General features: G+C 37.7%; 1 protein-coding gene across 2 annotated transcripts in view; it reads right to left on the bottom strand.

Moving 5' to 3' along the window:
- RNASEH2B (ribonuclease H2 subunit B) overlaps positions 1,770 to 16,831 on the bottom strand; it is a 39,596-nt gene continuing 24,534 nt past the window's right edge. For both annotated transcript variants that reach the window (XM_021376661.1, XM_021376669.1), the window contains 6 exons: positions 14,719 to 14,783; positions 14,013 to 14,118; positions 10,060 to 10,138; positions 9,072 to 9,114; positions 4,370 to 4,450; positions 1,770 to 2,432 (listed from right to left, as the gene is read on the bottom strand). In XM_021376661.1, the coding sequence (XP_021232336.1) occupies positions 2,325 to 2,432; positions 4,370 to 4,450; positions 9,072 to 9,114; positions 10,060 to 10,138; positions 14,013 to 14,118; positions 14,719 to 14,783 (482 nt within the window). In that variant the 3' untranslated portion in view covers positions 1,770 to 2,324. The remainder of the gene's footprint in view (positions 2,433 to 4,369; positions 4,451 to 9,071; positions 9,115 to 10,059; positions 10,139 to 14,012; positions 14,119 to 14,718; positions 14,784 to 16,831) is intronic.

The raw sequence follows: 16,831 nt of genomic DNA, 5'->3' as shown, positions 1-16,831 counted from the left end.
CTGTCATCTATCTGCCCCATTTCACAGCTTGTTTCTTCTGTAAATTTCTCCTATTCATGTTTTTCCATGGAAATGTCCATCCCATGCTTGCTTCCTTCCTCAAAATTTTCCAATGCTCCGAATTGGCTTTCTATTAAGAGATGCCCAATTTCTTTCCTCTCATTTAACAAAACACTCCCCAAGATGTTGCTTACTGCACAAAACTTCACCTTAAACATGACAGTTAGTGTCCACTTGTTCTTTTTTCATTACATTATCCTGCACTTTGACTAGTGTTCTTCAAATGTTTCATCACTGCTGCATCCCTTTTTCTACCGATACCAATTTGGAAGGCATCTTTTATTCTCAAAAGAAACTGCTGGGCTAAGTTGAATGCTTTTCAAAACCAAACCCTTCCAGGTCACAACTGCAGTTGCTCATTCTGGGCTTACCGAGTGCTTGTTCTTTCCAATTCATAGTAAGAAAACCCTTTGGATAAACAAACACGTCTGCTACAGGGTTTGTTTTCGCTTCTAGTCCAGAGAAGAAAGGTAGAAAAAAAGCTAGATGGCAATTCCCACAATAGTGCACATCAAAAATTATCACACTGACACCTACTATTATTTTTTAAACTTATCTAACAGTTAATGTCAAAATAGGAAACTCTACTAGACAGGGCTGCTGAAATTCTGCTAAAGACACCTGAAGAGCAAGGCAGCATGGTATAACAGGAATTCCTCTACGCTTCCACATAACGTCTACCATTCTGGGACTGTTAACTCTACACTTGTTCCTCATTCAGTCCAGCTTCATTGAGAAGGCACTCACACTGATGAAATAAGTATCTTTGCAATCAGAGATAATTCCACAGATTTGTCCATTTACAGACAGAACTTTGAAAAAACACTGTTTTGAAAGGCACACAGATGCCAACAAACTACAAAACAACACACAAAATAGCATACAATGCACAGCAAAGTTTTACATTCACTTCTGTTTGGAAAAGAACACCACAGAGCTCTTTAACCTAACAGACACCACAAGGGTTGTAAAAGGCAAGTAGGTCTGAAGTGGGAAAATGGCAGTTACTAATAATGAAGAAACTCACACTTTCTCTAAAAGTCCCTATTATGAAGGGATTCAAGTAGAGTCTCTACTGAGCTGAAGTAGCTAAGAATGATGTATTTTAAGAATGTCTTCCTCTTCTAAAGCATTGTAACTCAACCACAGGAATGGCGCAGCCCATGAACTGCTGGAGGAAACCAAGCCTCAGTGCTCTGCAAGACTGGCAATCTCTATACAAATGATCCCAGTGACTTCGTCTTTTTTTCATTCTGTGAATCGTGAAGGTTGCAACATAGTAGGTAGCTATGCCCCTCTGTATAATACAAGAATACCTCCTAATGAGGAAAGAATACATCCAAGAGTGAGTTGTATGCTCAACATAATAGTTCAACTTTGTGCACATCTTTGTAAAGCTAAATCTTAGATAAGATATTCCACATTTTGAATTATGCATCCTACATCACAAAAGCTTTTTTTAACTGCACACTTTTGTCTTTAAATCAATCCTTCCCTAATTATTTTCACAAGGACCTATACACCTTGGAACTAAACATAAAGTAATTCTGTATTACTACATGTTAAGAGATTTATCATTTACGCTGAAAGCGATGTTGTAATTCTTTTAGGATTACAATTTACACACAGAAAAATACCAAAAGCCCACAAGAAATATCTTGAAGCATAACCCAACCCTTGAAAATACAGCAAATACAATAAACACAAACTGTTACATAAAGCACTTTATTGCATTACATGGATGTTGAAAGTTATCACAATTGTTTCCAGCACATTCAAAACTAAAATCCCAATATTCCTTTGCCTTGATAAATTGGCACTAATGGCGATGCTTACTTGAGCACTTAGATTCTCATCAACATAGAAATCTGATTATGCCACCCTATTCGGGTGTTACACCAAGTAAAAATCTCCAGAGTGTTTCAAAAAGGAATGTTCCTAATGAACAAAAAACCTCTCCTTTAACACTCATCACAGGAAAGGGCACGTCTCCAGGCCATAATGGAGTGCAATGGAAAAAGCTCTGTGGTGATTCTGACTGAGGTTGCTCTAGAATATGAATTAATATGGCTGCAATGTATGGTACATGCTAATTCCAGGCTGGAATTTCTCCACAGTACTGAGAGAAGAGCAGTCCCGCAGATACCTTCATCACACTCCACCACAGACACAGACATGTCTCAAATACACTAGTAACAAAAAAACCCAAGAGATAGCTTAATGTAAAAGTAACCACTATATAAAACTTCTTCAAGAACAAGTGTTCATTTTGATGCTTTAGGTTTGGAGCTAAAAAAAGAAGAAATGGATTTCATTCCACTCTTATCAACTTTGGCCAGAGCCTTCTGAGCTGCAGACATCTTGATGTTTGTCTGTGAGTGAAATTAGAACAGGTTAAAAAGCATGTCCGTAGGAAGGTAGTACAAGGTACAAATCCTAAATGCACAAATCAAGTAAAAAGTTGAACTACTTTTTTAGTATACAGCAGTAAAGATAATGTTATGCAGGCTTCAAATTGTAGGGAAAAAAACGTACAAAACAAATTGGAGATTATTCAATCAGAAAAATACTTGTCATAAATTGCTTAAGCTCAGACAAAGACAGAGAATCAATTACAAGGAAAAGGAGGCGAAACATCTTTCCTTTCTACAGAATGATATCCCAACTCAAACGTTTACTTTTGGATAATCCCTGAGTGTACATTAAGAGGAATAATGCATGCAATATAACAGATGCATACTGTACCCTCTGACTCAATCTCATGATTATGCTGTCAGCAGGCTGAATTACAGCCTTGCATTACTGATGATGAATAATTCACACTGATTTATTATCAAATTCTTTATGTGCAGTGAAATAAAGAGAAAAGAAATGGAAGAACTGAGAATGAAGAAGGTAACCAACATTTGCAAAGCACTTTGAGGCCACTGGGACAACATCCCAGACTTTTACACCTAAACCACATTTTATGAGGCACTTTTTTTTTTTTTTTTTTAAGACAGAGCTGACTTCTTTTCTTTCTTACATTTTAAAATGTTACTTCTTAAAACTCTAGGTGTTTTCCCTACTAAGAAAACTTTGCACTGACCTTTCTTTATGATATTTCTCAGACTGCAGGGCTTCATAATTACACTACTTGGGATCAGCTAGAAGGTTATGGACAAGATGGAGATATGAAACTACAGTATGATTGTGTTACTGTACAAACATAAATACTGCTTAAAAAAGAAAAAGAATGCTACACTATATGGAATCCAAGAGTTATATTTCTTTCCCAGAATCTCTCATCAGTGCTCTTCATTATTTTAAGTGTGAATCATATCTAGCATTAAAAGGAATTACCTCTTCTCAGTCTATCTTTATGCTCACTTCAAAACCAATGGGTAGATAACAGGGACAGAGGAGAACATGTAGATTTTACACCAGTTAACATCTCCATTTAAGGATCAATCCTCTCACTTCAAAGATAGTGTGAGCCCTAAATATGAAAAAAATTGAAGGGGTGCTAGGAGAGGAAGGGATTTATCTGTCACTAGCTGCTTTTCTTTGCAAAAGGATGAAGAGTAGTCAGCCTTAGCCTCAAGGTCACAAGACCAGCACAGAGGGCCTTTTCAGCTCCCCATGGACTGCAGAAGGATTCATTTTCTTTCAATACTACAAGAAATAAACCAGTGCAAGCCTCACAAGCTTGGCAAACACAGACAATCTATTTTTCACATCTATGTTGCTCTCCTAGGAATAGTATAGTGGCAAGCAACACTGGACTTAGATTTGAATTGGCCTCCAAACTTGTGTTGGAGCTGGAGGATAGCAAGCTCAGTGTTGATTTAACTGCACTAAATTGACATAAATAAGTGCACAAGCAATATTTCTATGAAAAAATACAGCTTGTCTTTACAACCCTTGAAATTTAAGCATGCTGCCATCTTTGCCTCTTTTTCAAATAACCGAAATATAACAGTTGCAATCACTATGCCACAAGATTTATCATGTATTGATCTCAAGAAGCTTTGCAAATATCAGCTGAGCATCTCAACACGTGTCAAAGTCTGAGAGTTTCACTGGAATGTTCACCAATAAAATACAGTCAAACAATAACAGTTTAGAAGAGTTCAGAATGGAACACAAAGACCATTAACGTCAAATTACACCTGAAAGTTGAAGATGATACAGCTGCAAACATCTGCCATTTGGCTTTTTTTTTCTTTTTTCCTTTAATGTGTTTTGGAGGAGAGAAAAAGGGAGAGTGCTAATACTGAGTTTTAAGCTACGCTTTAACAAAACATGCGCGAGCGCAAGGCTTGCTTACCTTTTTGTTTTTCAGATTACTGCTGTTAAACTTAGTATAGTCTTCTTCTGCTTCCATAGGGACATCTGATAACTTCCTTTTCTGAAATGTTAGAGTGATGAAGTTGCCCTGTCAACCACTTTTATGATGTACACACATGGAAGTTACAAAGCTTTGGCTTTGTAACGTAACCATAGCACCAAAACAGAATTGGCAATGAACTGAGGAATCTGCAGTAAAAGTCGAAGATTTCTTTTTGTAATTGTCTTCTTTACATATATACAGTCGCTACAGTATTCAGAAGAGATCATTCAATGTCATAAGAAGTATTATTTCTTCTCAGCCTCTGAAGAATGACTTACAGAAATGACTTTAATCCAGTTTCTAATTTCCATGATTATATCTGTGGTGTCAGAGTCTAAATATTTAGAGAACCTTTATGGAGCAGCTGTTGGAAGCTAGTGTCTAACAGCCAGGGAACACAGACTCTGGTCTTGACAGTCTCACAGAATTGTGAAGGACCAGCTACTCCAGCCAGTACTATTGCCATTTGCCAGCACAGGTGGATCACCATCTAGTCTGTGATCTGCTTGTGCACAACCTCTAGAACTAATTAGTTCTTACAGTTTGGCAAAAATGAAACACTGACATAGTTCTGCTGACTGTTTCATCACTTGAATACAGCAGTATATTGAGAAGTTTGACTCTGCATGTGTTGGGTGCCTTCTAGCTTCAGAAAAAAAAGGGATTAAGGGTTCTCAGAACTTCACATGATCAGGCTGTAAGAATGAATATTTCTTTCCATAAACTGCATGCATGTGTTTAGTTTAAAGGTGAAAACTTTCTGGTATGCTTCCAAAAGGGGAAAAAAAGTATATAGTATTTTACAACGTTGTATTTTTATTATTATATATCTGATATTACTACCCTGTCCTTAATATCCTGTGAAATCTAAGCTGTGGCCTTCCTAGTTTCTGTGCCAAGGAAAGTGATTTTGCAAGCAACTTGGATGGTACCATTTTAAGATCCTGTTTTATTCATTTTGTTTACAGTGCTTGTGATTCCCACTCCCTACCCCCACTTTCTCTCTTTCTCTGGCACTGAAACCAGGTCTGCAGCTTAGATTTCTCAGCTCTTAGAACCAGATCCAACAGCAGCCTTCTCTTTTGATTTCAACAGTATCTGGATCAGACTCTCTGGGAGGCTGTTTACTGAGCTGTGATTACATTTTTAAATGACAAATCTAATGAATAATGACTATTCTCCTCTTTCTGGAATCTGATAAACAAATTTTTAAAACTTATAATAAAATGTTTGCATTTCAGCAAAGCATTTGCTCTTCAGCTGTAGTAGAGAGTACATATTCTCTGTAAGCTGTCTTATCTTTGGGCAACAGCCAGACTCCCTGCGCTGACAAACCGGACAGTATGAGAATTACAACACAAGTACAATTGATACAGATAACAAATAATTTTTATTTAATTATTAGTCACAATGTCCAGACTGCATCCAGCTTACTTTGGTACTAAAAGAGACAGAATCTGTCATAGCTTTTCTGTCAAGCACTGAAGTTTCTAGATTTCTCCTTCCTTACTAATTTATCTTAACAACATTTCTAAATATGCAATTACTTTACTATACTAGGAAATACATGTTATACTATACCTTATTTGCAGTAATTGGATACTACAACTGCCAAGACACCTTGCCCTCGTAAGGAGAAATTTCAATGCAAATAAAAATGGTCTAAAATGCACTACAGATTTCAGTGTACAAGTCACGCTCCGCTGAGGTTGTGAAATAAAACGGAATTTTAAGCTCTGAAGCTGCTAAGACAGATGCATCATGCACATCCTGCTCAGTGCTCTGGAAATTAATGGGATCCTCAGCAAGAATTCACTGCCCAACAACTGAATAGTTCTAAGCCTCGTTTCCTCTGTAACCCAACTGCTGAAATAAAACTGTTTTTAAAAATAGATTCTAAGAACTATCCCAACGGTATAAAAGCTATTCATACAGAATATGAAATGTACATCACGTGCAGTTTTATGTAGTTGTTGTAACATGCTTATACAGCTAATGAATATCAGTTGGCTCATGATGTGTGCTTAATATTTCTTACAATGTGTAAAGATAATTCTTAACAGAATCAAAGGGCCAAGTAACTGTGCAGCCAGAACAACTGTCCAACCACATGGAAATAACTTACATCCACAGATATACATTGGAGAACAAATGCTATTAATAACAGTAGGGCCCAATTATTCCTACATGTGCTAGCTGACATACTGCTTAACAAAACAGTCACTGAACCAGCCAGAAATGAGGTTATTTTAGACTTTGTTTCGGTAAGTAGCAGGGACTTTGCAGGAAAGGTCAGTGTAGTAAGAAGTCTAGTTTCAATAGACACAGAGTGCCTCAGTTTAAATTAAATGACAAAGAAACTCAAAACTGGGGTTCTGGATTCCAGAAGGGCAAGCTTTGCAAACCATTTGTCTTATTTCTCAAAGCCAAAGCAAAAGACTCGATATGAGAGGAAAACATTTTGAATGCAAAAGAAAAAATGAAGTGATTTTGGATGTTCCACTTCAAAGCGAAAAATCTTGAAGAGTTTCTCAGACTAAACTAGATGAATATTCCCCCTACAAACACTTGTACAGATGCACATTTCCCAACCTTCCTCAAATTAAAGATATTAGGAGTAAGCAAAAATCTACAATGAATGGGGAAAAAAAAACAAACAAAAAACCCCACATTTGTTTCAGTGTCAGGTAATACAGGGATAAAGTGAGAACTGCCAAAAAGTCAAGCTGAGTTAGACCTTGGAAAGGAAATTAAAACAAATAGTAGAAGGTTCTTTAGTCACAGAAGCAAAAATGGAATCAAAAAAGCAAGGCTGCTACACATGAATAGATATTAAAGCTAATCTATGTCTAGCCTTAAAATGGATTAAATCCTTTGCCTCAGTAAATTGTTTTCAATAAAGATGAAGAGGTTAAACACAAGCAGAAAAAAATCTCTCTGTTCAAGACAGGAGTAAAACTCAATACACTGACACTGTTTGGAGAATGCTTCAGAAATAACAGGTCCAGAAGTAAACCCTGGCAACTGTTCTACTAGATAGGGACCATATCCTGCAGAACAGCAAAACATCCATCATATGTGAAGAGGAGGAAAGAAGTGATAGTAGGTCTCAGCAAAATAGAAAAGGGGGAAAAGCAAAAGAAGGAAGAAAAATTACAGATGTAGACTAGTTGAAAATTAAATGTGGATAATGCCTACTGATATGGCTTTTTTTTCCTCACAAAGATAATACATTTTCTGATGTCAGTAAATGTAAGAGCTTGCCAGAGGATTTGACATGGAGCCACTAAAGTAATTGAAATGATATAAAGTGAACATTAGGTAAGAATTTTAAGATAGGTAAGAAACTGTGTGAAAGGGAAACAAAGGCAAGTAATGCAGAAAGGGATGCCACAGGGATTGATGTATATTACCAGTGGAATGCCATGTACAATATATACTCAAAATGATCATTGTTAATTAAATATAACAGCATGCTAACATTTACTGAATGTACACCACTGAGCACCATTATGGCTACCTAAAGAGCCTGCAACAAAGTGAAGGAAAAGCCAAAGAACCTTCAAGACCTGAAACGTTACAAATGGATGAAATGTACTTATACAGAAGTACAAGGTCATGTACGTAGCAGCTGGCTGCATGAATTTCAGGTATAATCTGAATGCTGATCCACTAGGAATTGCAGTGGAGAAAAAAAAACCTGCATGTCTTAACCGTTGCAGCATATCTGCCACATCACACAGTAAGAGAGGCAAATGGGATTCTAAAATACTTCCAGTTAAGATCAGAAGGGACTAATGCCATGGTATTGTACTGATAAAGATGTTATCGTGAAAAATTATGATTCTGGTCACTTGTCGTCAAGCAATCTTGGAACAGGTGCAAAGAAATGTTACTACAATTATGAGAAAATGGAGAACCCATCTTCCACAATCAAGTTTGGATTCACAAAATGCAAACAGAAAGGATATGTATTTTCCCTTTACACACAGAGAGAACTAATGGTTAGGGAGGGAAAAGAGCCATTTCAATGGAGAAAAAAAACCAAAACAACAATAATGTTAGCACAAAACCACAGGGGAATAAATTGGCTATGAATAAATTCAAGGTGGAATTTACAGGAAGGTTTCTGAGCATCAGAGGAATGAGGTTATAGAACAGAATTCCAAGAGTAGTAATGGAAATAAAAATCCTAATGAGTGGAGAATGGCCAGTGTAAAAGAGATTATCCAACATGGTTGTCTGGGAATCTGGGACCCAGAAGGTCCCTTCCAGGGTCCTCATAAATTACATACAAAAGAAAACCTATGAGGTCATATTGTCCCATCAACCTCAATAAAACTAAACGAGCAAAACACATAAGAAAAGACTGCTGACCAAAACCACAAAATAAGTCTCTCTCCTCCTCCTCCCTCCTTTTTTTTTTTTTTTTTTAAGTAGGAAAACCAACTCAAATGTTGCTTAACGTAAAAGATAAAAGCACATGGTAATGTTCTTGTTTCATTTCAGACTGGGTTTTTACAAGGCCAATTTACTTTACATATTGTATTGTACCCAGTGCTTGGCCTAGTCCAGTTTTAATAACAGTTCAGAAAGATTAGCTTACAACATACTACATCTGTCAGTTTCTTTCTCTTACCTTCACTGGTGGCTCTGGTGCTGGGACTGTATGTTCTGGGAGACTGTAGAACAAAAGACTTCACGTTATAAATTTAGACAGCTGGATGGCACAGCCTAAAGTTTAACTCCTCCCCAGCAGAGGTTGCTTTGTGTGTCTGTTATTCACATGTGGCATGTGTTTACAAAAAAGTGGCTCGTGCGACCCTGTCTGTATTTCTCACTTAGGTAACTAAAACAGAGCCAGAAACATAGGCTCTTTTAAAAGTTCCTAGACTGGGAAGCCAAAACAGGAGAACCCCATCTTACCTTTGAAAACTTTGATTTAATTAGTAAGATGATATCATAAAGCACATAACACAATAACAGCAGTAACACATAACAACAATCAAGTTAAGATACAGGTGAGGTGTAAACTGCACATTTTTTCTATAGGTCATGATAACAGAATGCACTAAACAGATTTGAATGGAGGGGAAAATACAGAGTCCTAGAGACGCTCTAAGCAAACTGCTGCTGGTTGAGAACATGAGTAGGAGAACACTGACTCACCTGACAGATGTAAGTATAAATTAGCACAGGTTAGATATGCGAACTCAAATCCCAGCAGTGCTGAGTGATTAGGGAAAAGGAAAGAGCACTGGGGATGAGGACTGTATTCCAGGCAGTGCTCCTTGTACTTCACAGCTATGGACAAAGCACTTTAACTTTTTGGATTTCCTTTAATTCTCCTTTAGAATTGCATAAATTGCTTGAGCTTTTGAGATGAAACTGTGGTAACAGATGTAGGAGATTTAAATATTATTACATCTCTCCTCCAGCCCACGTTCTTAGTATCACAGAAAGGCTCAAGGTACCCCTGAAAATATCACATTTAAACCGAGGCATATATAATTTCATTGTGTTATTCACTGTAACTTTGATGACCAAGTATAAATATTCAATAGAAATGACCAAAGGACATTAATGCATGCCACATATAACTAGCAGCTAGCTGGAACAATGCTTACCCTAGGTATTTTGACAGCTCCTTACTCAGCTCTTCAGTAATATATTCTGATATTAACCCATGGGCATACCGTACATAGTCTTCAGCAACAGGGCAGAGAAAGGAAAGGAAGAAAAAAAAAAACATTCACATTATATAGTCATGCTGCCTTACTCATGATGTATGCACTACCATAAATCACAAGGTTGAACTAATAGTAAGAGACTTCTAATGGATACACTGCGATGGTTCTCTGTGTTGAGTAGTTTATGTTATATGACACTTGTAGGTTTATTTAAAAAGTAAAGACTTACTACACTCACTTTGTCAGCACATGTTATTAATATCTGCTGTATGTACTTTACAAAAGCTGTTCACTTTCTGAGAATACTAGATATCATGTATTTTTCCGAAGAAATTAAATTTTAAAAACCTGCAAAAGTAAAAAGCTGACTCAACAGAACATGCAATCATTAATTTTAAAGCATCTGGATCTTACAATTATTTGGCAAGCACTTCAGTACTAAAGTACATTTTCTGGCTTCAAGTGAAAACAATTAGATGAGACAATGAGTCTATTTCAAAGTCTTGTACTTAATTTCAGTACTTTATGGAAAATGCCAAGGCCTATCTAAACATCACTGGCAAGACACGATAATTATCTGTGGAAATAAGAACTACTAGAAGCTGTTCTCAGTACAGGGCACTCCTGCTATAAACGTCTTTCTGAGAGAAAGGAAAAAAAAAAAAGGTGACTCTTATAACGTGAAGTTCTAAACCAGATCTTTTCCAGACACGTTCGACACTCGCACTGACTGATCATGGGCCGGAACTTTTAAACTTGCTGTTGTTGAGGCTGCTAGGGAGTAACTTTATCCACACACAGGAAGCATTTGCCAGAGAGACATTAAGCTAAAATCTCACCTCTGAATTCCACCGACAACAGGCCAGCTCTATCTATCTGCTCATATGACAACACACTTAGGAGAGTTCAGAAGCACATGGTAAACTTGCCTCAGGGTGGTAAATAACTATTTTTAAGGCGTCAGAGATAGTTTCCTCTTTTTTTTATTTTTTAATCTAAAAAGCCCAGTGCAAACTGGCATTGAAGCTCAGAGTGTTAACAAACTGACATCAGCATATGCATCTCAATCAGACTGTCATCAAATTCACAGAATCTTCTGTCTGCACTTCTCCTTCCTGCACTGCCTTGATTCATCAAGTCTTTGTCATTCCCTATGTTTTCTTCAGGGTCAGAAGAGAAGAAGAAACAATTCTAATCCAAGACAAATTCACCTCTGCATTTAATATGCCCAGTTTGTCTCCTAAGAAAGTTATTTCCATCATTTCACTCTTAGCATTCTAACACTGCATGGTATGGACAAGTCAACTACTTACTATTACAACCAAATATAAAATAGAAAATGTATTTCAGCCTTGAAGCAATCTTCACTGACTTCTGTTAGAATAATAGAATGGCTTGGGTTGGAAGGGACCTCAAGGATCATCAAGTTCCAAGCTCTGTCCCACAGGCAGGGTTGCCAAATGCAAGATCAAGTAATAGATCAGGTTGCCCAGGGCCCCATCAAAACCGGCCTTGAATACCACCAGGGACAGGGATTCCACAACCTCCCTGGGCAACCTGTTCCAGCACCTCACCACCCTCTCAGTGAAAAACTTCACCATAACCTAAATCTTCCCTCCATTAGTTTAAAACCATTCCCCCTTGTCCTATCACTATCTAGCCATCTAAAGAGTTGATTTCCCTCCTGTTTATAATCTCCCTTCAAATACAGGAATGCTGTAACGAGGTCTCCCCACAGCCTTCTCTTCTCCAGACTGAACAAGCCCAGTTCCTGCAGCTTGTCTTCATAGGAAAGGTGCTCCAGCCCCCTGAGCATCTTCATGGCCCTCCTCTGGACACCAACAGCTCCACATTCCTCCTGTACTGGCAGTCCCAGACCTGCATGCAGTACTCCAGATGGGGCCTCAAGAGGGCAGAGTGGAGAGGGACAATTACCTCCCTCACCCTGCTGGTCACCCCTTTTCTCATGCAGCCCAGGATGTTGTCGGCCTTCTGTGCTGCAAGGGCACGCTGCTGGGTCACATTAAGTTCTTCTCTACCAAGACCTCTAAATCCTTCTCAGCAGGCCTACTCTCAAGGAGTTCCTTCTCCCAGTTTGTACAGATATCTGGGATTACTCCAATTCAAGTGCAAAACCTTATACTTTGCTCTGCTGAACTTCATTACATACATATGGGCCCACTTTTTGAGTTTATCAGGGTATCTCTGGATGGCATCCCCTCCTTCTGCCATATCAACTGCATCACTCAGCAAGGTGTCATCAGCAAACTTGCTGAACATGCACTTGATCCCAATCACTGTTTGCCTTCCAGGTCCTGTTCTCAATTTAGTCTTGATTTGTTATTAACCTGGCAAACACCAGGAATAACTGTGTGCCTCCCTTCTTTGTCTTCCCAGTGAAACACTAAGGTTTCACATCTTAAACTTTCCCTCCTATCTCCCTTGCACTTATTATATCCACCTACGTTTTTGCCCTGAGACATTTGTAAAAGCTAACTATAATATTAATCTATTTGTAAGGTATTGAAATTTCACAGTACTCCTACACAAGCAATTCTCTACAGATATAAATTGCACTGTCATGATAGTGAAAGATCAGGCAAGAAAATGAGGCTTATTAAAAATAAATGTTGAGTAAGGTCCATTTGACTTCCTGTCATTCGCCTTGCTACATACAGTGGAACTCCCTCCAAAACTTACCTATTTTTAACCCTCAGTATTCCCTACTTCAATGCTGCTCTTTTAAATCTACAAATCTAAAAAGACAAGAATATGCATGTTTCTGTAAGCAAGCAGGAAGGTGGAAAAAACAACGCAGATTAGCTATTTGATTATAAATTTCAGAGATAAAGTATTTAGGCATAGTCAAGATTGTCACTGTCAGGACAGGACAACTTTCCATTTCATTAAGGTACAAGTAGGGAAAAAGAATAAAAAGCTACTGTGAAGTTAAAATAACTTACAAGTTTTGCAGCTTTGCCTCTTTTCAAAAACCATATATTACAATCTCTGTTCTATAAAACTGTCCAGCTGCCTCTTAAATCTCATTTATGCTGTTCCCTTTGATATCATTATTTGGTAACTCCTTTTCCACTTTGTCAGCAAATTGCTTTGTTTTTCCTTATTTTTCAATGGCATGCAGACTTCTGAACGTCTTAGTAATCAGAAATAATTTGCTTTTGTTCATTTTGTTCTGAATCGTTTTTAATTTTCATTAACTTTCAAAGAATTTATTTCCCAGAGACCATTTTTAGGTTCGTCTACACAACTTCATATCCAAGTGACACTCAGGGTGCTGCCCTCCATAGCAAAAAGGTGACTAGAAGCAAATAGGACCACTTCAGGCACAGTCACTTTCAGAGATATTTAATACATGTATTATTGAAGTTTTTGCCCTGAATAAGTGCATATGTGTGTATTCTATACCTAATGTTTCCTCTATGACTATGTCTTCCTATGATCCCTTCCCTTTAAGGACAATCATCATATCAACAGCATTTGCATGCTAATAAAAACAGTCTTTTCTAGTACAGAGACTTTTATTGTGTGGATACTCATACATATTAAATGCATGTGCCCTATTACACAAGATGGTCTCAGTTCAGCAAAACACTTCAGCATATATTTCAATGAGAAAACAACTTGTCTGTAAGCTAAGAAGCTGAAAGAATCCCAGCAGAGACCTACTGTTAAATGCAATGGCCCCAATGAAGATACCTCAGAAAAGTGAAGAGACTTGGTCACAACATGTCTGAATTTTTCTGCGTAAGGAATACATTCACTGCAGAGGCCGCTTTCAGCATGTTTCAGATGCTGACTGTTTTAACTACAGGCATGCTACTTCACGAAGATTGAATTCATTACAGCCTTTAAATGGTTAGTTTCCTTACCTTCCTCGGCATCAGTGATTTGTTTACCGCTGACAAACGTAGTCGAATATATCCTATCACCTACACATATATTGTTGCTTTTAAGTGCTTTCACTGTTTGATTGACCTGTAGGAAACCACAGAAAGAAATGTCTATATCAGTGTTGTTATGCACAAGTTAATGCAGTGACAAAGCTCTTGTAATTTTGTTTCAAGCATATAAAACACTCAAGTTATGGACTGTGGTGAAATTTAATATACATTTGTAATGACTAGCATATGAGCTCAAAAACGCAAAGAAGCTAGCACGTTTTTGAACACGTTGCCTTGGTAACGCAGCACCAATTTTGTGGCACCCTAAGATGAGCAGACCTATTCAGAGGTAACAGCCAGCATTACACAGGTGAGAAATATACCTGCTAGGAGAACAGAGAATCCCTGAGCTCAGCTGGACTGCAAAGGTAGCACTGATGCAAATCAAAGATTAAGGACATTACAGGGCACTGTTATACCATATCTAACACAGAGCACTGTCAGGCAAAGAAATTTCCAACAGCACAAACAGGTACTGCTCAAACATAAAAACTCAGGCATTCTCTGCAAAGTACATTTCCCCTAGATTCAATTGAGGGATGCCGCATGGCTCAAAACACAGATACGAACAAGCCAATACGCATTTTGATTTTAAACATAAAGCAATTTTGAAAGTAAAAGAGAAACACAATACCTTTTTTTTTAACCACTTCAATGTCTTCTCTTGGCTGTACTTGTGAAATTTCTGACTGCCAATCTCTGAGATAAAATGAAATAAGGGGAAGAAAGTCACGACTGGTTTGGATTGCATTTTCAATACATTTAAAATCTCCAGAGTTGTAGACAGAGTATGGAAGTTAATTTGCAACTTGCACATGTTTGATATGAGGGCAAAAAGTTTCAAAAATATTGGAAACATGGAAAAATAAACAGACTGAACTGATATGAGTCTGAACAACTTAACAATCCTTAATTAGGCTCTAATCCAACAAAGTACATATTTTATTTATATATGTGTAATCTCGTGCTGCCTGAATTCAGTAAGATTTTTCTCAAGCCCCTGTTATTTGCCAAATCTTTACTGCCCTGTGTTACCAGAACAGCCACTTTAACTACACAGTTTGCAACATAAAATGCTGTTTCCATGACTGCTTTGAAAAAAAAACCTAACAAAAAACAATCCCACAAAACCACACCAAACCCCACTACATAGTATCTTAAACTTATAGCTTATGAATTCTGGCACTTAGTAGGGGGCCAGGAGAGAGGGTTGGTTAGGAAGATAAACTATCTGCCCCTTCAATAATCCCTTTTCCTATCATTTCCCTCTCTTCTCACTTCACAAGGCAACTCCAGCAGAAGTTTTACCACTATTCCCTTTTTACATGGCATAATACAGTGTCAGAAGAAAACAGAACTAAAACAGTGAAGCATACTCCTAGTGGGAGGAAGTACAAGATTCATTTTTGATTTATTGAGCAACATAAATTAACTCGATGATATAAGAATTTCAGAAACTGTTTCCCCTGTGACAACTAGGGTACCATGAACATTTCACTATTCACGTGTGATCTGTTAGCTGCAGGTATGTGAACTCACGACGCTGCGGCAAAGGAGAGAAAATCACACAGGCCGATGGAAATTTTAGGATAAAAATTATTGAGTATTATTTCACAGAGCTACATTCTAGAAATGGAACAGAATGCCTAATCAGATTACACAGGAGATTTCAGAGCCCACAACGTTTGAAGCTTGTTCTTTAGCAGGTATTTCAATAGCTTTTAATCTCCCGTATACCACTGCCATAAATACATACATCTGTTTCATGTCATTTTTCTGACTCGCTATCATATTCCAACACTCAGTTCATGGAGTTTCCTTTTCCCCTTGCAAACAACAACATATTATTTATGATTGTTTCAGCATTTCCTTCTTTGGGGTTTATCTTGGCTCTTTCAAACTGCATACAAATATCTAACTATTATGTACTCTTTATGTATGCATGGTAGAGGGTACAGAGAGGTCAGGGAAAGCTGTCTTCAGGATTAAGTTTAAATCCATCTCACCAGCTGTAGAAGAGTAAAACAAAAATTTTTTTGAGTAAAAAGGAAAAAAAAGGCTAAAATATACTTTGCTTCATGAAGTTGATGAGTTGCAGGTGAAGTAATTAGGTGTGACACTGCTGGCTGCAGTGACTTAGAAGATCTGAAAGAGAAGAAGCAGAAAATGGGGGAGACGCTCTGGATTCTTGAACCTGCTTCTCAAAGAGCTAACATGGTTTGGGTCCAAGTACAGTGAGTACGATTCATGGATTCCTCTCTTATCTGAGAAAGTTCGAGGAAGGGACATCCTCCTGCCACCATCCCCCAACCCATGCTGAAAAGTAATTCTAGTCTGGATTCCCAGGCAGACTCCCCCACAACAGTATGATTCAGAGTGACTCAGTTAGGGAAAGGAAACGTAGAACTGTGAAGCCATTTTCATTAAAACATGTGAAAAATAATTATGCTGAATCCTTCAGAGATCACTTTGTTTGAAAATATTTTGTGTGCTTGACAGTTTTGACTATTAAACTCTAGAAACTGACAATATCTGAGACCTCTGAAGAATTAAAGTGAGTTATGAAAGTCACAAACTGCTGACAAAAGGATTCAATATTGGAACGTGGATTTAACATGTGATGCACATTTGATATTGGTGAGAGTTAGCGACTATGTTTGATAATATGAGTATATATTGGAAAGCCTTTTTTTCCCCCTAATGTGTCTGGTGCCTATAAAACTGGTCTGAGACATCTGGAAAGATTG

This window comes from Numida meleagris, chromosome 1 (assembly GCF_002078875.1).
Source record: "Numida meleagris isolate 19003 breed g44 Domestic line chromosome 1, NumMel1.0, whole genome shotgun sequence".
Taxonomy (NCBI): Eukaryota; Metazoa; Chordata; class Aves; order Galliformes; family Numididae; genus Numida; species Numida meleagris.
The sequence above is the reverse complement of the archived record's forward strand: the minus strand, read 5'-3'. Positions and strand labels throughout refer to the sequence as shown.